The 24,552-nt window shown below is 38.7% G+C and overlaps 1 protein-coding gene across 1 annotated transcript in view; it reads right to left on the bottom strand.

Annotated features, from left to right (window-relative positions):
- ptprjb.2 (protein tyrosine phosphatase receptor type Jb, tandem duplicate 2) overlaps window positions 1-22,907 on the bottom strand; it is a 50,772-nt gene extending 27,865 nt beyond the window's left edge. The window contains exons 1-4 of the mRNA XM_084733681.1: window positions 22,668-22,907; window positions 4,018-4,039; window positions 3,607-3,795; window positions 1,724-1,978 (exon numbers count right to left, since the gene is read on the bottom strand). Of these exons, the coding sequence (XP_084589807.1) occupies window positions 1,724-1,978; window positions 3,607-3,795; window positions 4,018-4,039; window positions 22,668-22,733 (532 nt within the window). The 5' untranslated portion in view covers window positions 22,734-22,907. The remainder of the gene's footprint in view (window positions 1-1,723; window positions 1,979-3,606; window positions 3,796-4,017; window positions 4,040-22,667) is intronic.
- Window positions 22,908-24,552: the final 1,645 nt, after the last annotated feature.

Raw genomic sequence — 24,552 nt, 5'->3', positions numbered from 1 at the left:
TGTATGTTGTCATCACTGATCCACCATTATCCCACTCCACTCTGTACAGGAACACCTCGTCAGGAGGTGCTGTCCAGTTCAAAGAGATGGAGGACGTGGTTGTGGACACATTATGATTCCCAATTTTCCCAGGTCCTAAAGAGGAGAGGAGAGGACCAAACCAAGTGGTACATTTTCTGAGTCAAATCTGTAGCGCTTTGTGTTATTGTGTTTTAAATAATCCCCATACATCCATAAAATGTATATTAAATGTAGTTTGATCAACTTTTCCATCTTCTGCTCTTAAAAAAAGGTTATTTGTTTTAGTGATGCAGTAGTTTCCCCGCAGTATATAGGAGAGTTACAACATCAGAGTAAAGATGAGGCACTGTCATCAGTAAAAGTCTAATTTATCTTACTTGTATAGTGAGAAATCTGAGCCTTTTCACTTTGTGTTTTGTTATCTCCCGCCACTGCTAAGACAGTAAAATTGTACTGCACTCCAGCAGTCAGCTCAGTCACATTTATTTCTGTTTCAGTGGCACTGACATCCAGATTAGTTGTTTCATGATTCCACTGTACTCTATAGAAAGAGCGCTTTCCTTCTGGTTCACTCCAGTTCAGAAACACAGAGGACGCTGTGACTTCAGAAACAGCGAGGTTTATGACTGCTTCAGGCTCTGTGAGTAACAGAGGCATGGACGTAATGGAGAAAAAATGACAGTGAAACATAATTTATCTATCACAGGGCACAGGAATAACACCATCAGAAGAATAAGTTATATAGTTTGACTTGAGAATCTGCTATTATATTTACTAATGGGCATGTAATATTAAATGAAGAGAGCAAAGTACTGCCCATCTTACTTGTAAACAGTGAAACTGTCTTTGCCTCTCCTAAAGTTTTCTGATCTCCAGCCACTGTCATGACAGTAAAAGTATACTGTTCTCCTGCAGTCAGCTCAGAGATGTTTAGATATGTTTCATTCACTCTGTCACTCTTAGTTGCATCTCCATCAGTCCACTGTACTGTATAGACAAACATCTGTCCTTCTGGTTCAGTCCAGTTAAGAGACACAGAGGAAGTTGTGATCTCAGTGACACTGAGGGTCCTGACTGCTTCAGGCTCTGTGAGTGGCAGAGGGGTGATACGGCAAAGATAATAAGAATTACCATCTTAGTTTCGCATGTTTGCATATTAACATTTACCAATGTACAGCTGAGGCTAATGAGAACATTATTAGTTTAGCATGTAATAAGCCATAAACCAAACTATCGGACAAACTGAAATCTTGATCCAATGTTGGTGCTAAAGGAAAAGTCAGAGGATCACTAAACTTAATAAGATTTATCCTGACGGGGGCACAAAGATGTGTACAAAATCTCCTCAAAACCTCAGGAGACTATGAGTGTCTGTGCAAAATGTCATGGCAAACCATTAAGTAGTCGTGGAAATATTTCTGTAAGTGGTGGACAGACTGACAGATGGACATTAACATACCAAAAGTCATGGCCCTGCTTGGCTAAAAATGGCATATCCATCCGTGTCAAACCAAAACAAATGCTCTTGAAATCTGCATCATACTGAGGACATGTGTCATCAAAAATGTCCAGAGCTACAACCCAGATCCAGAATGTTCAGTGCAGCTGAGGTCAAAGCTGAAATGACTGCAGAGAGTCCTCTCCACTACGTGTCCACAGCAGACTTCCTGACAGTATGAACCACATGTAAAAGCTCACTTACTTGTATGTAGAGTAACAGTGATACTCTGTCCTTCAGTAACGTTGTCCTCTGCCACTGCTGTAACACTTATTTCATACGGGACACCAGCAGTCAGGTTAGTAATGTTTACATGTGTTTGAGTCACATTTTCAGTGACACTTCCATCACTCCACTGTACTCTATAGAAAGAGCTATTTCCCACTGGTTCAATCCAGTTCAGAAACACAGAGGATGTTGTGATTTCAGTGACAGTCAGACTCCTCACAGCTTCAGGCTCTGTGAGTGCAGGAAAAATGTAGGATGAGGGAGGAATTTAGAAAATTTAGAGCTCACAAAAATACCACAATCAATGAACAACTAACTGTGGCAAGTACAAATCCTACAATTTCCTGTTTCATGACAGGAGAGCACAGTCGCTCATCCAAAAAAATACAAATGACAAAAAGCTGCAATTTCAAATGAAACCAAATTGCATTACTTGTGACTGAGGTTAACGTTTGACCATCTCCGCTTGTCTGATTGTCTCCAGCGACAGCAATGATTGTTATTGTGTAACTAGTACCAGGGATCAGGTCTGACAGCACAGCAGATGAATCATTTGTGTATGTTGTCATCACTGATCCACCATTATCCCACTCCACTCTGTACAGGAACACCTCGCCAGGAGGTGCTGTCCAGTTCAAAGAGATGGAGGACGTGGTTGTGGACACATTATGATTCCCAATTTTCCCAGGTCCTAAAGAGGAGAGGAGAGGACCAAACCAAGTGGTACATTTTCTGAGTCAAATCTGTAGCGCTTTGTGTTATTGTGTTTTAAATAATCCCCATACATCAATAAAATGTATATTAAATGTAGTTTGATCAACTTTTCCATCTTCTGCTCTTAAAAAAAAGGTTATTTGTTTTAGTGATGCAGTAGTTTCCCCGCAGTATATAGGAGAGTTACAACATCAGAGTAAAGATGAGGCACTGTCATCAGTAAAAGTCTAATTTATCTTACTTGTATAGTGAGAAATCTGAGCCTTTTCACTTTGTGTTTTGTTATCTCCCGCCACTGCTAAGACAGTAAAATTGTACTGCACTCCAGCAGTCAGCTCAGTCACATTTATTTCTGTTTCAGTGGCACTGACATCCAGATTAGTTGTTTCATGATTCCACTGTACTCTATAGAAAGAGCGCTTTCCTTCTGGTTCACTCCAGCTCAGAAACACAGAGGACGCTGTGACTTCAGCAACTGCGAGGTTTATGACTGCTTCAGGCTCTGTGAGTAACAGAGGCGTGGACGCAAAGAGGAAAAATATGGCAGCACAATATACTTAATAAATGACAAAGTACAGCAATAACAGTACATAGAAAAACCACAATGTCTACACATGTCCAACCCACAGAGTTTGACATTAAGGACATGATCAATCACCCTACAGTGTAAGCCAAACATGTACTTACTTGTGTACACAGAATCACTTGTTTTCTCTCCTTCAGTTTGGTTATCCTTTGCCACTGTAATGACAGATATATCGTACTTGACCCCAGGAGTCAGGCCGGTGATGTTTTCAGATGTTCCATTCACATTTACAGTTGATTCATTGTTTTTTTCACTAGTCCACTGTATTTTATAGAAGGAGAACTGTCCATCTGGTGCACTCCAGGTCAGAAGCACAGAGGACGTTGTGCTTCTAGTGACAAGATTCGTGACAGCGTTAGGCTCTGTGAAAAACGGAGAGGTTGTGGAGTAAGGAGGAGAAGAACACAGGCTGCTGATACTGTAGATAAATCTGAAGTCATATGAAAAACAGTCAGACATGCTCAATCTGCAGTAATGCTGTATACTATCTACTGTATAGAGTCATAGCTATAGACACGGTTAAGATCTGGAATATAACTAACAACATAAACAGACTTACTTGTTGTGACCTCTTGGCAGCAGTTCGAACAGTTATTGGAGATTGGATAGACTTTTCCAGGAGCCAAATCAGATATCAAACCGTTTCCAGAGATACTATTCATAATCGTTAAGTTGCAGTGAGAGTCCGATTCTACTGTTGTATTTGTTGTTGTTATGTTTAATGCATTAGTGCTGTTACATCTGTCTTCTAAGAGATAGAAAAAGAAGAAAAATATGATAAACAATTGGAAATGTGCACAAACAGTTTTTAAAAGCAAAATTTCTGCTAATCATTTTCAGGAGTGATGTAATTAACAAGTCAATATTGAACCCAAAATACGGCACCGCGTGAGCATCTTTTGAACAATGCAGAGACAAATGAACAGAAATGTACATAAAACAAAATAAGAAGCAGCACATGTGTACTTACTGTCGCATTGTGCTTGGGAGATCTGTGGAGGCAAGGACAGAGAACAGCAAAGTAAATGATCTTTCACCAGCAGAGGTCAGCATTGAGTTTATAACAGCTTCAAAGCATCAACTAGAATCCCAACCACCAGTTCAATATCACAGGCCTCCAACACATTTAGCAACCACTCATAATACAAGCCAGTTGAATTAAAAGGACTGAATGGAACTACTGTTACATAGGTGAGTTTCCTTAGTTTCTTGAACACCAGCATTTTGTAAGCCTAGGAACATACTTTGATAAACAGGCCTAGTCCTTTATTAAATCATTTTGGTCATCCAAAAATAGTCAACTTCAAGTTGAAGCCCAGTCAATATAGGATTTCTAAGACCAATATCAAGAGGGGAAGAATTCACTGATTACTGAAATGGTGGCCAATACAGTAAATTCTTCTTAACACCATTGTGCTAAATCTAAATCACTCAACTATCTTTATGCATTATATGTTGGGTAAAATTAAAAAAAAAACATTCAAGGCAGTACCAATATACATGTGACAGACCCATATCAGGCCTACATTGGGCCCATATATTTCTATATCATTTGCCCTCTGATTTAAGTATATCACGTCTGAACATACTTAAATCAGCCTGTAAATATGACCACCATGTGCAGGTTTTAATTATAAAGTCAAATAAATGATCTACATCTAATTCAGATAGCTATTAACAGAAAAAAAGATTAAACTTTGGGGTATTCATCAAGACACTTCCTTCTCAGTTGTGCAAACAAACACACAAAAGCTCAGTATTGTGTGATAAAGTCCCATTGTAAGTGATGAAAAGACATTTGAGTGCCAGTTAGTACAAACAAGGAAGTAAACCCTGGTAAAACCTGACCATCGGCTATTATGGGGATATAATCATTCTCAGGTAATGTTAATGTGGGGCACTGCTTTGAAATACCTCTACCAAATCACAATGTCATCTCTTGTGTTCCAAAATGACTACAAACAAATACTGATCACAGAAAACACTAATATCACACACCCATGCGTGTCGACACACCACTTCTTCAACCCCAGCTCTGTGTTTCTGCTGTGGTTATCATCTGTATCATGATTCCACATTACTTATTAGCCAGAACTTAAACAGGCCAGAGTTTCCCGCTGACAAGTCGCCTTTCAGTGTGTTTACCACATAGCTAAAGATTAAGCACATGGCATCATTGCTCAAACCTGCATTATTTTCTCACCCACAAATGTGGTGGTCAATCATTTACTACAAGCAATGACACAATGGTCATTACACAGTCCTTCATCACACAAGATCATATGATGACAAGTTACATTTCTGCATTAAAATGTCTGAAAATACTAGACCAAATGTTTCCAACAGTTTTCAAACCCAGGACACACACCATTACCTTGAACAAATTACAGATTTTTCTGGTTTGACCATTATTGGAGACTCAATTTGGGTTACTACAAGTACACAACTCAACAAAAAAGATATAACATATGTCCATTTTTAGATAGTTTAATGCAGAAATGTTACATCTATGGCCTTAATATTAGAAAGATTGGTTTGTATTAACACAATCCAGTGAAAATGACCAGGATGAAGAACATTTAAAACAGGGATGCAACTAGCTGCTAATCTGTCACTGTCTTTTTCAGGTACCTGTATAATCATTTTGTCTACAAAATATAGGAAAACTGTGAAAAAGTCCTCTTCAGCTGTCTTGTTTTGTCTGACTCAGTTTAGAGGCAGTTATAATTGGCATTTTTGATTAAATAATGAATCAATCATTTGTTTTCTGAAAATCGATTAATTGATGAACTATGATGAAGGCAGAATTTTGATGAAGGCAGAATTTATTATATTACAGCTATTGTGCTGGACTGCATTAGTTCAAGCTGGATCTACCTCATCAAATATAACAAGCAGCTGAGTGTATATAATTTTTCTTTCTTTTTTTTTAAACAATTTGTTTGCAACAATTTGTCTTTAATTATAATGAAGTGATGTGCAAATATATATTTTATTTATCTTATATTCAGAATTATATTTGCAATGTAAATCTTGTGCTTTGGCAATGTTGTCCTTCATTACAGTCATGACGGTAAAGTTATTTGAATTAGACATTTTACATAGATTAGAACAAAGTAGACTAGGAACTGACCAGGAAACCGAGAAAGAAATGCATTAAATGTTGCTCTGTTCACCCCTCCCTCCCTGAAGACATGTCCTCTCCTTAACTTTTCTTTTTCTGTTCACAAACAGTGACCCTTCCCTTCCTTCCACTCCTCTGACAATCTATTCTTCTTTAGGAAGTCCAACGGTGCCACACAGTGGTGCATGACGAGTTGAAGGGTTCAGAAATAATAAGTTTATTTATATGCATGTTTCAAGAGCAGCCATCAAAAAAGAAAACACAGCAAACATTAGAAAGAGTCCGGTGAAGTGTGTTTACATAGAGTGTGCTGAGAAAAATCATCCTTGGTCTAAATCTAATTCATATATGTGTGTTTTTTTCTTTTACGGAGGTCAGTATTGATTCTTGAAAGTCAAGTCTTCTTAAGATCTCAAACATTAACAAGTCACCCAACCATTACTTTGAATTCTCAGGTTTAAAAAAATGTTGTCACTTCAAGTGTTTTTATGCATTTACAGGAAGAACAGCCTGTATGAAGAAGTATTTGTCTGAATGCGTGATTATACTTCTGCTGTTGGTGCTGGGTGTGAGCGTGGCTGACCTTCACACAAACAACCTGTCACGGAGAGCGTAAATGGGTGTAACAAAGTTTCTCACTATCATAATTTAGTGACACACTTATACTTTCACTGCTGTAGTGGATGTTTTTTATGTGATGAAAGAAGCTTTTTCCACAATGGGTTCAGACTGACAAGTCAAAGATACCCACCACTGCCCCCGTCTCTTTTCTATACTAACAATTTGTTCTCAAAAATGTACTTACACCTACATAAAGATATTATTATAAAAAAATGTTGAAAGCAGTGCATTCAATAGATTCAATAGGATGACAGGGAGTGTTTCTAATAGGGTGAAATCATTTGGATTTAATGACTAAATTCAAAAATGAAACTTAATTTGTATAGCATTTCTCTTTGGTGCTTTTCTGAGATGAGAAAAAAATGCTAACAAGCCCAACCATTAGCCTGACTAGGTTCAGGATTACTTAAAGCAGTAGATGGTGTACTGAGCCATTTTTAAACCATGAAATGACATTTTTTATAAATCTGTAAGATGTGTCATTAACATGTCATTAAGACATTAAGACCATCTGGTTCTGTTCATGTTGGTGGTCTGTGCTTTAAAGGACCGCACATATAAACATCTCCTAAAGGAGCATGTATTAAATAATTTGATAATGCGGGTATTTCTCACTTTGTCATGAGTCCAGGTTTCTTTCATCTAAAAAACACGATTTTTAGGACAGGGCATCCATGTACCACTACAGTACCTCATTATAATGCTGTTTTCTCACACATTTATCCTTTTTCAAAACACTGCAATTTGGTTCTGGTTCTGTGATACGGATATTTCACTTGGCCATATTGTGATTCCGATAATGTTGCGATTAATTGTGCAGCCCTAGTTCGAAAGGTGTTCACACCAGAAATTAACCCCTGGTGGTGGATCAGGGAAGGGATGTTTGGTACGCACTGGAGTTTGAATCCGGCTTTCACACCGATCCAAATGAAGCACGCCAAGGGGGTAAAACGCTCCAGGGTTCAGATCAGCCAGTCTAAACAAGTCTGGTGTGAACCCGCCCCCCAAAAAATTAGGAGTCAATGTATAAATCAAAGTTAGATCAGACAGTTTTTTTTTTTTTAATTTGTAACTAGTTAACTACACAACAGATACTTTTACCTTTGAACCTCAGCTTTTGAGCAAACATGGATAACCTTAAAGTAGAAAAAAGTGAATGTGAACTCCTAAAATATCACGACAACTTGGAAAACTCTGTCTGCTGGTGAAGATCATGTGATATGATCAAACAGCTACCAATGGGGTCTTGTGGTGAGATTTCTCAACTGCTGTTTCTGAAGTCATGAATGAACTCAAAACCTCAACAACAGATATGTTTAGTATTTGGTAGAGATATATATTTAGTAAGCTGTATTTAACAAGTAATTTGTGTGGTGACAGACATTTTAATTTAGTGGTACATAAACTTGGTAAACACATTACAACTAAAACAGCTGTTGCTGGCTCCAGCTATAAAACTGCCTGCTTCTGAGCAGAATCTGACAAACTCCACGTCTTTAAGCTCCGCACGAATATGTTTAAGGTCACATACCAGAATGTGACAGCTGGATCTTGATACTATGACAATCTCATGTTTTCACACAAATATTCATGTTCAGCTGACCTGCGGGGCTGTGACTTCTCTGAACAACGCTTCTCAAATGTTTTATTTGCCTTGGCGCTCTCCCTAAGTATGACTTATTTTCTCCTGACTAAATAAACACAACAACGTCTCAGGCCATTATGCCTTGGCACTGACTCAGAGAGCAGAAATAACCCAAGCTCAAAGTCCCATTTGGGAAATACTGCCCCAGAAATACTGAAGTTCAAATAATGGACGTCATTTTTAACCATCCACTGGGACTCAGCTCCACCCATCTGTACATCCTCCCTCTCTTCTTAAACCCTCAGCTCTAGTCTCAGTCTCATGCTATTTTTTTGCAGGACTTTACAGGATTATTGTGTAATTCATTAAAGGAAAAGTTCAGGTTATTTCAAGTGGGGTTGAATATCATCAGATCATGGTCTGTACGGCCCCTTAGTTTGGAGGAGGAGAAGAGATTCACTGCTGTGAACAGGGTCAGCAACAAAAACTATTTTAGCCACTTTAAAAGGTCCACTTAAAAAAAATCAATATCAGCTTAAAAATATGCTTTATTTAGAATATTTTCATCGTTTTACTTAAAACCACTGTCATAGAAGCACAGGCAAAATCACTAATTTTACTTTGCAGGGCACTGGTGTTGTTGGTCTACCACTGCCTCGGAGTGTTAGTTTGTGTTAAATTGTGACTTTGGTGTTTTAAAAGAATAGTTCTGATTCAAAGTCACACAATAACAAACTAACTAGAGGCAGAGGTAGTCCAGCAACTTGTGTGTTCTGCAAGGTAATACTGATTTCACCAGTGGAGTTTGGTTGGTTTGGCAAGAGTGATATTTGGCTTAAGTAACAGCAGTTTCTCGGCAGAAAAGATTGTCTGACAGGAAAGTAAAGGGGTGAAAATATTCTAAATATATCTTACACTTACTTAAGTTAAGTTACGACTTAGGTGGACCCTTTTTAAGTGCCTAAAATATGTTTCGTTGCTGATCCTGTCCACAGCAGTACATTGCCTAGCGTCTGTACTCCTCTCTGCTTCTCCAAACTGCAGCTCTCTATTGCAGGTAATATACTGACTATTAATAAGTGCCTGATACACATGAAATAATCCAGACTCCCCCGTTAAGGTTGTCATTCTTTCTATTTGATATGTGTTACATATTCTAACAAGGCAGAGTTTGTATAAAATAACTAACAGTAGCAGCTTAGTCTTCAATTGAAGCCACTAAGAGAAAAGTAGAATAATAACTGTGCTGTTTGTTGGTTCTAACAGCTCAAGTCTGAAAATATCGAACAGTTCTTAGAGGCTCTCCAGGGTTACTTCTTGTAAGTGACTTCCACTTGAGGAGCAATATTTAATGTTCCTTGTGAAACATATTTGGCTGGGACTCAGCCAATGACCCTTTTGCCCTGTGTACGGTATCTGTGCCCTTTGACTGGGCCTGTCTGCAGGAGGAGGAGGAAATGGCTGTACTGACCACTATATAAACATTACATCAACCCTAAAGGCAGCAAGTCTGCCACTCTCTGATTCCATTTCATTCCTAACAGGCTGCCTTAGCTGCTTGCCTCCTGATAACGCCCCGGTTCCTTCCTCCATAATAACACTCAGACCCAAAAACAATCAAGAAATCACCTTAAAAGCTGTGTGCTCAGGGATCAGCCTATTTAACCTTAGCTCCTCAGAATCTGATAACTCAGTACAAAAACATGAAGAAAAAAAAAAGGGAGAAATGCACAACACTTCATTTCTGCTGCTTGAATTACGCAAAGCTGCAGAAGGTTGAGGAGTTGCTGCTGGTGCCCTTTTTGACTTGCTGAGTGGAGAAAGATGATCCCTCTACAGCTGTAATTTCTGCAAAATCATGTCATCTGAGTCAAACCCCCAAAAAAGCTGTGTCCGTGTGTGTGTCTCTATGGGTAGCATCATAAAACACCCAAGGTTCACAAGGAGAAATGCATGAAGTTGTTGAATTTCAGTTAATTTTCCCTAGTATTTTGTCCTTTACTCCAGCGACTTAATTCTTTGTGTTTTTTTACTCTATTCACTTGCAGCATCTGTGTGTTGACTTCTATCTTCAACTTGATTTTTTTTTGTTGTACATAACAGCATGACTTTTTTTTTTAATCTAAGCTGCAACAGTTAGCCAGGCTGTGTGGCACATAGTGTTTTCTATGAGTGTCGAATGTGTACAGCAGCTGCAAATATTAGACTCCAGTGCACTTGTAATGTAAGTGGTGGAGTCAAATTGAGTAAAATAAAGCAGTGAAAAAAGTGTGTGTTTTTGGGTCATTAGCTGTTTCAATGGACCCTTTTAGCGCCGAGGTCGTCATTACGCCACAGTGTAGCTGGAGGCAAAACGAAGGAAAAACTGGACACATGGATCAGAGTAGTAAGCCATAACCAAGCGAAAATGTCATCTTTCTGTGTCACTGGGTGGCAGAATTGAAGCAATGTTGTCTCAGAATTTAGGTTTTATCGCATACCAGCTGCCACTTCTGGTCAAAGAAACCAAAGATAACTGTGGTTAAACACAATAGAGGCAAAGTCACACCCTTCCAGTGTGCCACTTTGTAAAAAATATGAACATAGTGTATAACAAGAAACACATTAGTTTTTCATCCCATTTGAACAGTGCCATGAATTATTACACATATGTTACGTGTTCATTTAAAACATAATTTTACAGGGCAAGAAAGGTGCAGATTGTGGCAGGTTTGTTGTAGTTTATGTTCTTGTCTCACACAACATGCCAACACCAGTTTGCTGTCCTTTGTAACATGATCTTCCCTGACATGTTTTATCCAGCGACTCCTGGTTCTTTTACCAGTCGTGAAGAGAAAGAACAAATAAGACCCACTGTTGTGTGACTACATCCCAGTACGAAAATACACAGGAATCGTAGCTTCAGCAGCTAAAGTTAGCTTTTGGAGGGTATTTTTGTCACTCACACACAAAGGAATGTTCACTAGCAGAAAAGGTGTCTATACATTAGAACAAATGGTTCATTTCCAAAAAAGCTTATTTTAAAGGTCACACATTTTTCTGTGTATTCTGCTTGGAAGATCTGTGTGTGGGTGTATCTTTATGTATATTTATATGTGTGTGTGTGTGTGTGTGTGTGTTCAAAAGTACATCACAAGCGAGATCCACTGCACTAACTTTTCATTTCATAATGCACAACCTCCTGATGCAAACATCATGTAGGCTGTGTGATGAGATCTGTAAAAGTTCAGCTTCTAATGAACTGGCAGCTTGTTCTCTATTTAAAGTTCATTGCCTCAGTAGCTCATGAGTGACCTGCACATTGTTTCTGTTCTAACATGACTTCCTGGCACTTCCTGAACCCACCCAGAGACCCCTGATAACAGATCTGAACAACATAAAGGAGGTTTAAGTTAAGCATTGTGCTGTAATTCATACCTGTAGCTCATTAAGGTCAAATAAAGGAAGACAAGAGCCGCATGACATTGGTTGATAAATCAGTGCTTGTCTCTCTTAAAGTGGTCTAAGTTCACTTAAAGGCATCATAAAGCACTGCTGTTGCCAAAACCATCACTTGACTGTTCCTGTCTGATTTTTTTTTAACTTTTTTCATTGTAATCATCATCACAGGCCATGTATAAAAATTTGTTTTTAACTGCATCAGTGCACATGACTGATTCTGCCTGGCAATGTTCAGATCTTTGATTCTGATTACACAATTTCACAATGTCTCTCCACCGCTGACGTTGCTCTGGCTATGAGGCGATAAGAAGTTGACGCTTCAGAGAACCTGTACTGCAGTTGACCTCTTAAAGGGTCAGTTCACCCAAATTAGAAAAACATTTCCTTGTTAACCTCGATTGATCGGTACCTCTCTTTCAGTGGTCTATATTTATAAATGAAGGCGCGGACCATGCCCCCTGTATTAAAGGAACAATTCACCAAAGAAAAAAAAAAAAAATTCTTTTTACCTGTAGTGCTATTCATCCATCTAGGTTGTTCTGGTGTGAGTTGTTGAGTTTTGGAGATACTGGCCGTAGGGATGTCTGCTTTCTCTCCAATAAACAGTAATAGAATCAGATGGCACTTAGCTTGTGGTGCTCAAGGGGACAAAATAATGTGTTTGAAAAACTCAACAGCAGGGTCTTTTTCCAGCAATCATGACTCAGTTACACAAAACAATCCACAGACCTTGTTGTGAGCAGTTTAAATGAGGAACTATTTTCTTTCTACCGAACAACACCAATCGTATCACTGCACAGAATGAAAAGTATATCTATTCATGGACGAGAGACTTATACTGGAGAGAAGACAGACGTCTCTACGGCAGGTATCTCCAAAACTCTGCAACTCACAGCAAAACAATGCAGATAGCTAAAGAGCACTACAGGCCAGAGGAAAAATATGAATATTTGATTTTGGGCAGAATTGTACTAAATACACCAAAGCATGGGTCAAACTCTGGATTTTCTTAATTATCTACCCACATTTATGATGAACTTACACAGCATTTTTTTTAAAGTTTACATTAATATACAAGATAACGTTAATATACATGGATTTTGATTAAATAAGGGTTTTTTGGAAATGAATATATCTCTAAAGGTCTTTTTATAAGTGCCAAATCATAAGTCCTAGATTAAACTGCAACAACATAACTTAGTATTTAAAAAAAACCCAAATATCTACAGACTTTGTTTTTGTTCTTGTAATTTGTACCACATCTATTGTTGATTTATTCTTCACACAAAACTCCACAAGACAAATTCAACTGATCAATATGATCGCCCTCCTGTGGAATACTATAGGAACATGATTCATAAAAAAAAATGCCAAAAGCTTTGTCTAAAAATATCCTCCAAAAACTCCCCACACGACAGCTTTGTGTCTGTCTCCAGGTACGGTATCAGCCTCCCACACCACAGTCCTGCTATCACAGGCCACATCAGAGACTATGGAAATGAGTTACGTAGTGTTTACTGTCCCCGGCACTGTGCTGCGCTGTGCACAGAGCTGAGCTGCTGGCTGCAGATACACATCTGAGTACAATGTACTTGCACATTAGAGCTTCCTGCTAAAATGCTGCTGGCCATGCAACAGAAGGAAAATCTGCATGAATGCATACGGTACGTACCCACACTCCTAGAGTCTGGACACACAGGGCTGGAAATTAAAAATACCCAAGTTACTGTAAACAAGTAGCTTTTTGGGGTATTTGTGTCCGTACATTTACTCGTACTTCTGTATGGATCTCACTATGTAATTAACTACTTTTGAAATCATAATTGAGTACTGAGTACAGTTTGAATTAACATCCAAACCTTTCATCTGCACTTTTTCAGCAAATAAGGTTACCTGATCACAAATGGGTCAATGAGAATAATGAAATATGGAAGTGAAAAAAAAAGAGGTACAGGTTTGGAGAGGTTCTACCTAAATTAGCATGTTAGCTAACATTAGCCTTCATAACTTACTGGTCATACTAGAATAAATAAGGTCCCTGAGAGCACCGAACTAAGAAAGGGTGTTTTTTTTATTAATAATTAATGCCAATATGTAAAAGAAGGACTGTGGTATTTCAAAAGTTATTAAGTTATCATTGTAGTTTAACTTCAAATGTGATTGGCAATTGTCTCTTTGGTTGTTTTAGCTGTGCAGTTTTCTAATGAAGGATGAGGCTGTTTAGGAGAGAGAGGTCTTCACAGTGTCCTTATCCTGTGAGGATTTTTTTTTTTTTTTACATAAGTCTAAACTGCAAAAATAACAATTTCATTTAGTTTTCCTTACAGAATTGAATGGCATATACTTTTTTAAAAGTTTTCTTACAACCCTTAAAATCAAGAAGATCTTACCAGTGATGTGGAGTTTATAGTTTATAGTATATAGATACTGTACATTCTCTCATTTAACACACATTATAAAAGATTAAGCAAGACTGCATTAACTAATACACCTGAACAGAACAGTGGGAGAGTTGAGCATAATCTAGACTGAAGATTTGGAGAAACAAAAATTGCTTTCAATTGAAAGGTGCAATAATGATGCGACGATTAAAAAGTAATTAACACTTTAATTAATACTTTTTGAGTAGAAAACTGTATACTTTTACTTAAACAGTTTTCTAACACCAGTACTTTTACTTGTAAATGAGTTTCAGAAACGTAACAATACTTGCACTTGAGTACAGATTTTCACTTCTCTTTTCATCACTGGAAACGTGATCATGATGTCAGATCTGCAGGGTGTGTCATGTGTGCTGCTCTGTGGGGAAGGAACAGCATACTGTATGTTTTATGGTATTAGTGACTGGCTTCTTTGTGCTGTATAAAAGGGTGAAATTAACTGCCTTTAAATTATCAAATAATCTATACATGTCCAAATAATCTATACATCTAGACTCTGGACAGCAGTGTATGCTGGGATAGGCATCTGCCCCATGTTGTTCCTGACAATCAAAAATACGTATTGTTCCCCTGGCCTGTTGTGCCGTTTATCCATCGAGACTGTTGGTGTGAGTAACCAAGTTCCAAGATATCAGCCATAGAGATGTTTGCCATTTGTCCAATATAATGTGAGTATACTGGAGAAACAGATGCTCAAAACACAAAAGAACACTTGAAAAAACAAAACAAAACCAGTGTCTCTTTCAAGAAATCATGACCCAGTTCTTGAAGGTAATCCACAGACCCTGTTGTGAGCAGTTTCATGTCAGAACTACTTTCTGTCTATTAGAAGGAAAGTAGTTCTGATAGATTGTAACGCAGAAAGAAAGTTGTTCCTACATGCAACCGCTCACAACAAGGTCTGTGGATTATCTTGAGTAACCACTGAAAATTTCTGGAAAGAGACATTGGTTGCTTTTCAAAAGAACAATTTCTCCCATTATATTGGAAAGAAGGCAGACACCTCGGACAATATCTGCAAAATGAGGCAACTCACACCAAAACAAATCAGACTGATAAGGAGCACTAGAGGCCAGAGGGAAAATATGCATTTTTGATTTTGGGGCGAACTGTCCCTTTAAGCACCTCACTCAGGCCAGGCGCACCTCATTCAGTAGTCAAATGGGCGGAGCTAGCGAGAGACAGAAGAGGAAAAAGGGAAACAGCACAGGAGCACATACAACCGTAACAGCGGTGATGTCAAGCACGGAGTTGGCAGTTCAGTGTAAGATGAGTATCGAAGGAAGTACAGCCATCGTTAAATTAAATACTCTATCAGTATCATGATACCCAGCCCTGATCTCCAGCCAGGAGACAGAGAGACTTCCCATATAGTTCAGCAGCTACTGTTCATGACTGACTTATCAGATTATGATTGTTTCTCTAGCTTTTTCAGTCTTTTAATATCTTCTTAAGAAGGAAGTGAGATACTGTGTAAATCACAGCTGAGCAGCCCTCACTCACCTGTGAGACACTTTGAAAACTTCGTTTGTATATACATTTTCATTCTTAGAGCCATGTCTCAGGGACATTTAGTCAAGTGAGTCTTTTAGGATTTTTGGCACCTGGTTTTCATCAGTATACTGAGAAATAACCCTATCAAACTGCCACACGCTGCCTGTAAAACGGTCGTTCTGTACTAATGCGACGTTAAAAATCTTATTTGAAGCACCCTGGCACTCAATCTGAAAAGGCAGCATGACCGAGCGTTAGACAAGAGAAATAATCATTTTTCATCACCATTGCAGCCTTGTCTGGCCGTGACTCACTCAAGAGTCCAGCGGTAAAACGATAGTTATCAGCTGACAATAAGGCCTTTGAGGACCAGAGAGGAGCCTGCGTCTCATTTACATGGACTGGGAAACTGTGACTCTTTGTAATTCATCATATACATGCTGAGCTTTGAGTCGCAGCTCTGGTGGAAGGCAGCATGATTGGGGCTGTTAATCTGAAACCGGACCGTCCTGATACACACTGGTCTGGTGGAGTGGGTGGGCGGGGCAGCACTCAACAAAGGAGGATTTGACTTCTGACTTTTGCACTTTAGATCAATAATGAGATGCAAGACACACACAGGCTCATGCTTTCTAATTTGGATGCAGTGAGATGTTTCGGAGAGAGACAGCTGTGTTCAGATGCACAGCCCACGTCATCACATGTCACCCACATTTTACAGTAGTGCAAGACATTAGCGCCAGACGGCCAATCCGCAGCCGCAGCCGGGCCAGTTCTTGTAAGTGTTACAAAACAGCACATTTCCATATCCCAAGATGTTTCTCACTGATAGCAACAACACTATTCTCTTACTACTGCATGTAATGAGGAGACCACAGACAGAGACAGTGACAGAAGCAGATACAGGGGATGGAAATAGAGACAGGTGCCATACCAAAGCTCATGCAAAGTGTTGTACTTTTCCTGGGTCATGAGTGTGAAGCTGTGAGTTTTGCACGCACTCTGTCTAGACTGCGCCAAACAAAATACACTTTATTTTCTGGCCTATTTTTAATCCCATTTCAGGCAGGCAAAAGTCATGAAAAGCTGCTCAGTACAAAGAAACAGACGTACAGTGTAGTAACTACTGAAGGGACGTGTTTTTTCAAGCAGACGAGCTGTGTCTTTAGACTGGAAGTGTGCCTGAGAGGTTGCATTGATGCATTAATGATGCATTGCATTGACAATATATAACTTCAGAGATCCTACCAGCTAAAGGAGTTTGATGACCTGGCCTTAATCCACCATAGCTCAACTTAATCACAACCTGAGCAGAGGTTTAATTTGCTGTAAATGAAATCATCTGTGTGGGTGTGCAGGGCTTTTCCCTGCATTCATCAACATCATTATTATTATATTTATTTGTTTATTTCATATATGTTTCTTGCTCAGAAGTATTAGGTACTAGGTTGTAAGTGTCCTGATAACATGTCAGGCAAATCCATATTTTAGTGTTTTTTAGGAATGTACCCTGGGACAAAATTATTTTGTAATCTCAAGCTTCAAACTGTTTCAGCATACATAGCAACACGAATCTTCACTTTGAAGTTAGTATGTGTGCACGAGGAGAACTTTGGAGACGTAGGGCTGTATAGAAGAATCAGTAAGGCATGTCAGAAGTACAATAGTGCTTTATTTGATTGATCACCTGCGAGGTTTCTCAAGTCCTGACTGCAAACAATCTGTGAACAATCCCAACAGGTTCAACTGAGCATCGATAGAGTGATAGAAATAACACTGCATCACTGCATCATAAACGATGATATCTTTTACAACACATTCAAATCTGTTTTTGCTACTGCTCAGTCGGTCTGTCAGAGCATCATCTAATGACAGTGGGCTGAGATGCAGAGAAAACTAACAAGCATCACGGTGTAGACAAGTTTATCAGTCTCTGACAACTACATAAAAATAACACTTAAACTCACCAAAGCTCATCTACAATCATCAGATTTCTTGCAAAGGAGAACTGTGAGACTGTGACGTGTGTTTAAGTGGATTATTTTGGTTTTCGACGGTAGAAATGTTCCGTGTAGGTACAGTATAGAAAATGTCAGTATGCAAAAAAATTCCTCTCAGGGAAGCAAAATATTTCCCTTTTTCTGCTGCAAGTTCCTTTGTGCTCTTAGCCAGACTTTGTTTGCAAATTTACATAGTTTTGATGGTTTTTTTTAAGTCTGAGTATCTGACTGTCCAAAAATTCAGTCTAACATGTAATGCATTCTGAATACTACCAAATAATCCAGCAACTTGACACAAAGCATCTACTGTTTTTGAAAGACATGCTGTTGTCCCTAAATTGCTCTGGTATTAAGTATCATTTATTATTAAGTTGTGACCTGCAATTCAACAACAGTTACTTCAATGTCTACAAAGAAGCACGGGACGCTAGTAAAGTATTTTAAAAGGAGAGCTGCGAGAACAGAATACATCAACACGTAAATGCTGTGAGAAGAGAAAGGACTAAAAGAAGCTAAAAAAACCAAAAAGAGCGGAAAAAGATAACAAGGAGGAGGAAAGTGAAAAATCAATACAGGAAAAGAGAAGAATAACAAAATAATTACAACATGTTTCGTCCCTTTGAACCTTGGGGTTTGTGTTGCTCTGTTGTGTTGGTCTCCATCAACAACATTAGAATGGAAAGATCTAATCTTATAATGCCTCTCTCTTGTGGCCATGTTGGAATAATTTCAAAAGCCATTTGTTTTCCTTATCTAGGTTTAAAGTGTGTTTTTTTGTCTTGTATATTTAAATCAGAAGACACAATGCTTAAAAGTCACTAGAAGTAGACAAACCACACTAATATAATATCCTAATATAATGTCCAAAGGAGACAATCAGCCCTCTAATCTCTCAATCAAAAGACAAGTTGCTGACAGAGCGGCAGGTTTTGTCTCTAAATGAGAAAATCCTGACTGTCGCGTACCGAAGCTTTGGGAGAAATTACTTCTGATCACAGCTTCAGGCTCATCGATCTTAAATTTAAACCGAAACGATACTGGATTCTTTTTCTTAACAACATTTCACCCCGACAACGTCCGTGTTGTCAACACAAGGAAAATTCTATTTAGACTGAAGCTCACAGTGAGAGCCAGCCTGCCTTTGTCTTTGCCATATTAAAACCAGCTGTGTAGGTGGCAGCTTCGCATTTGCATGTACATTATGTGGACAGTGTTCATCTCTGATCATGTGTACCCTTCATAGAAGTGTTCTGCATTCACAGGCCATTTCACCTTTGCTTCCTTATTGAAAATGATGCAGTTATGTCATTTCATCACAGCACATCTTAGTCTTTCACCATAAGACTTAGAATTACCACATTTAAGAACTAATGCAACACAATAACCTTGACTAAGGTCTTCCACTTAATAGTTTTCATCATGACTATTCTAATATTTCCAAGGTCAAGAATGAACTGTCATGATAAATTTTAAAAAATCTATTTCTGTCCATGACAAAAATGAACCAAAACAGGACTGTTCTTCAGAAAAATAAGCGCCAATCAAAAGTCCACATTCACCTTGCAAAGCACGGCAAAGTGCAGAGGGAAGCTGTGTGTTCAATGAAGAAAACGCTTCAACAACTGTAGAAGTGACAGATTCACACGGCAACTTGATTCTTCAATAGTTTATCCATTTACAGTTCAACTAAATTCAACTTTGAGCCCTAAATCGGCTGATCTCTTCATGATGTATCAACTGTCAGGCGACAGTGGAACATGAAAGAATATGGTTAGAAAATGTATCGTGCCTGTAAATAGATATTACATCATCTCCTTGTACCAAAAAGCTGACAGCGTTTTCTAATCTGATGGAGAAGTTGTATTTAAGGTATAGCAAATATTTTTGAGGAAGTCATGACTGTGACTGCTGGTATGAGAAGTTACTCGATGCACGGTCTCTGGTGTCAAAGTCACACATTTTACATTTTCTGAGCACAAATATCCACCCAGACCTCCTCCTTCAGAGGTTTCGTGGAAGAAAACTATCACACCATTTCAACTGTTGCTTGAATTTGCGCAGCAGATGAAACTGTCTTTTATTGTCTGGTTAGCGGGTACCACATCATCAATGCCACTAGAATATCAAAGACTCAAAAGAACTTGCAACAATCCAAAACTGGCCCGGGTAAAAATGAAGGACACAAGAGTAGACATCAGTACACAGGACTTAACTTAAATCTACTCATGAATAATGTACAATGTGTTTAATATGCTAAGTACATATTATTAGTGCTGATAAAGATATAATAAAATACAATTAGGTGTATTTGACTGAGACAGAATTAAAGTGCTTTTAAATCTTTTTATACTAATGGTCTCCTTTCAAAAGGTGTTTCTTTTCAACTTTGTTTTAACTTGAATTATAGTTTATTAGATTTTACAATGTATTATCCACACATTTTGATTGAATTCTATACATTTTTCTCATATATTGTGAGTGTATTAAAAATTCTCTGAAAAATGGATTAAAATGTACTTACAGTAAAAAAATATTTTTATTTTTTTTTTAAAGTACAGCATCAGTATAAAAAGATGTGCTTAAGTATATTTAAGTGCATCTTAATGGTGTCTCAAGATAGTACACTTAATTTCAGTAAATCATTAGTAGCACAAATGATATATCATTCATATATTAAGTACAATGTAGAACACTTTTAGTGCACATGGGTTTATACTAAGAATACTTACATACAGCATACTTAGGTATGCTTAATTTTACCTGCGGATCTTATATAGTGGATCGGGCCACGATGTGAGGTTACACATTAAAAATTGTTTCTTTGCCAATATAAGACACTGTCCCATTCTCGCTGTCCACCCAGTGAGTTCCACACAGGTTTTACATGTGGGGAAAAAGGCAGTAACAGGTATCAGGAGAGGAAAGGTTGAAAAAAAAGATCTCCTGATGTAATATGCTTCAGCTACAGCCAAAAAAAAACAGCGCTTTATCATTTGTGGTGTGACAACCCTGAATCAGCCTAATAAGGAACACCTCAGATTATGAAGAGAACTTTATATTTGAGGTTTTTAAACTTTTTTTTCACAACTTTTCATTGTAGTAATCAATACAATCCAATACAATACTCCTCATCTTCCAGATTATCAGAGGTCATGATGAACCTCTCTGCTGTACTGGATTTCATCAGGCTGCAGTTAAGTTTGTTCGAGCTGTGACTGCAGGAGTGACAGGGACACTGAGCTGCACCTCATTCCATTCCTGACCCCTTTGTGTCGGCCACACACATCCTCACATGCCATTCTCAACCTCTCTCACCCTTTCTCTGTCTCTCTCCAGTAAGACCAGTGGGACGAGGACAGGTGGGTCTGTGGCTGCTGATGTCCTGTTATGTAAGCCTTTTACAGGTCAGGTCACTGATACTGACCTGCGCAATCTTGAATAAATAACTGACCAATAAAAAGATTACATACATAAAGCATCTCATTAGAGTGTTTTCATTTAATTATTACACTGTAAAAAAAATAAACTATTTGTTTTAACTTAAAAGAATTAGTGTCCAGGCTGCCTTAAAATTTTCAGCTGACCTAATTTTGAAAATATGTTAAACTGCTACCAGGGAATTTATTTCAATTTAAAATGTAAGCAGGTTGGGACTGAAACTTCATCATGGTTAGCAGTGACATTTTATCACTGTTAAAACACGTATGTGTATTAAAGACACACGACAGGTTTTCAACTTATATTTTTGCAAACTAGAAAAAAAAGAAGGGTTTCAGGAGTGTTTTAACTCTCAAACAATGCATGCTGGGAACTCTGCTAATATACTGACCATGTTTCTTTAGAAACTGAATGTAATGAGTTGATTGAACTCCGAGTCGGTCAACACGTCATTTCAAGTCAAAAGACTCAAAGTTAGAAGAACACATGCTTATAGGTACTTGAGATTTTAAGTTTAATTAATTTGAACAAATAAAACCTGTACATTTACATTAAGATAATGAGTTTTTTTGTTTTTCATTTTTATTTTACCTTTACTTAACCAGGCAAGTCATTGTAAATTCTTATTTACAATGACAGCCTAGCAAAAGGCGAGAGCCTCTTAAAGATTATTTGATTCAACTTTTTTTTTCTTTTTTTTTTTTTACAGTGAATGAAGTACTAAAAATGCATTTGTATGTCCATAAATAAGTCCCAGTGTCATTAGGACGAAAATATTCCCTCCACGTCTCCCAGTAAACAGCCCACCATTGTTACAGCTCTCTCCAGCTGAAGGTCGGTGTATTAATTACTTGCTGACATAAATTTGAATCCAATTAAAACTCTCAAAGGACCGTCATTCATGTTATAGCAAGACATGATATCCTCTAACTGCCACCAAACCTCCTCTGCTCACACCACGATCAAACTGTTTTGTGGGTAGATCATTTTCACCAAATACCTTGATATCAATATTTATCTACATTGCGATATTGTAGAGATGACTACTGATGCTTGGACAAATGTTTTTTTTTTTTGAGAAATGCGTATATAATGACTTAGTGGGTGAAGGGAAGTAAAAGAAAACCTCTCTGGTGAGTTAAGAAAAGTGCATCTCTTTACTGTGTTACAGCCTTTAAAACCAAGAAAAGACACTTTCAAATGTAGTCTCACATCGCGATAACTATATAATATTGACATATTGCCCAGCAGCACATTATTTTTCCAGAAACTTTTCAAAGCTCTGCTGCATCAACTAAACTAAGTCAGTGACCGTACAGCAGCAGCTACCTGCGCAACAGGTGCAGACACACCCGTGTGACAACAAAAAAAACGGACTCTCATCACCCAGACGTTATCGTTTCCCACAAACACAGCAATATTTCACCTGGTTTATTCAATTTTGTTCGCGATGAGAATGAATGAAAGCTTTGTTACCTTGAGCAGAGCGCTGAAGACCAGCAGAGTCCACAGAGAGACGCTGAAGCGCAGCAGAGGCTTCATGATGGAGGAAAAAGAGTCAACTTTTCTACCAGTCGAGCGCTTTCATGTCCAAACTTCTTCCTCGCTTGAAAAGACAAAACGTTTGGCTTCTCGCTGCTTCGACAAACTGTCGCTACATGAGGAGGGTTGAAAGTCAGAGGAAGAAACTTTCTTCTCTCCGCTGTTTTAACGGGGGAGGAGCGGAGCGGAGCGGCGGACCCGGCGCGTCACTTGGGGAAGTTTTTAGTGAAGTCTGCCACTCCTCTCTTCATCATCATCATCATCATCATCATCATCATCGCTTCACCCCCCCTCTGTTTCAGTATCGCAGTCCTGATCTGTGGTGGTGGACTATGAGGAAAGGAAAGGAAAGGGCTGTCCGGTCATGCAGAAATGAAGAAGAGTCATCCCACATTCTTGCCATAACTTGGATGGGGTGGAGGAATTCATCCGCGGGGTCCCTTTGCTGACTGACGCCGCACAGAGCCGAGCTGCCAAGTCAAATGTTTTGTGGAAACTTCCCTTCATGTCAGTGGCCTAGTTTCACTCATATAAATAAATGATGTCAGTGATGAGCAGAAGCGTAGCAAGGAATTAGGGGGCAAGTGGGTGTCCATAGGGTTTGTCATGTGACACCCTGAGGGTCTGTGAAAGAAAACCCTTTATAAAGCTGTTAGGAGACATTTGCTGAGCGTCACAGTCCAGCTGTTGGATGTTCAAAAACCGTTTTAAGAATTACAGTCACAACTAATGTAATGTTCTCACCAGTACAGACAGAGAACTGTATATTTGTATAATAAGAAAATACACAATGAGTCATAATTGGTTTAACTTGACTGAGCTCTTCTGAACTCTCTAAGCATGCAACATCAAAACAGCTGAACTTAACATGTAAAGGTCAGCTTGATTTATTATATTTGGCTACCATTGTTAGTTAAGTTGTTCCTATTGTGTCATATTTCAGGGCAGTGATAGTGGACACTGTGTTGGGCTGACTGACATGGTGCTTCACCCAAAAATGAAATTTCATTCAGTATCTTCTCAGCTCTGTGCTGATGTGAGGATGAAGATCTCCGGTTCACAAAACTCCCGGAGCTTCAGTGGAAAACAGCCAGATCCAGTACAACTGAAGTGAATGGTGACCAGTTTTAAAATGTAAAAAAAGAACACAAATAAAACACAAAATGTCTCCATACTGCTCGTGTGGTGTAATCTAAGTGTCCGTAAGCTGAGACATTAAAATTTGACACAAGAAGACACCATTTACACCATGTTTTTAGGCTAAATGTCAACTGTAGCCTCTCAGACCTGATCTGCGTGCACACACCTGAAGTGGGTACACAAGCTCTCGCCTAAGTGGCGCAACATGAGATATACAAGATCTCACGATACCTTCACGCTTGTGTTTACATGCTACCTGGAAGCGACTCAGACAACAGAGAGAGATCTGCTCAGAAATAGTGACTTGTTATGCGCACAGCTGACTTTGCAAAGAAAATGTCAGAGGACTTCGACATAGAAGAGGAACATCATTTCTTTGCTGCAGCCGCACCGCTTGGATGAGAGCTTGTGTACCCGCTTCAGACGTGTGCATGTGGATCAGGTCTGAGAGGCTACAGTCAACATTTAGATTACACCACATGAGCAGTATGGAGACATTTTGTGTTTTTTTGAAGTTCCAGGAGTGTTTTGTGAACTGCAGATCTTCACCCATCCTCACATCAGCACAGGGTGAGAAGATATTGAGTGAAATTTCATTTTTGGGTGTATGGTATGATATTGGCATTGTTCGGTTGATTGAAATCCTGTTGCAGCTGTAGATGTGATATGTTGATGACCT

Source organism: Lutjanus erythropterus, chromosome 13 (genome assembly GCF_056507025.1).
Source record: "Lutjanus erythropterus isolate fLutEry1 chromosome 13, fLutEry1.hap2, whole genome shotgun sequence".
Classification (NCBI taxonomy): Eukaryota; Metazoa; Chordata; class Actinopteri; order Lutjaniformes; family Lutjanidae; genus Lutjanus; species Lutjanus erythropterus.
This window is presented reverse-complemented; position numbering and strand designations above follow the sequence as displayed.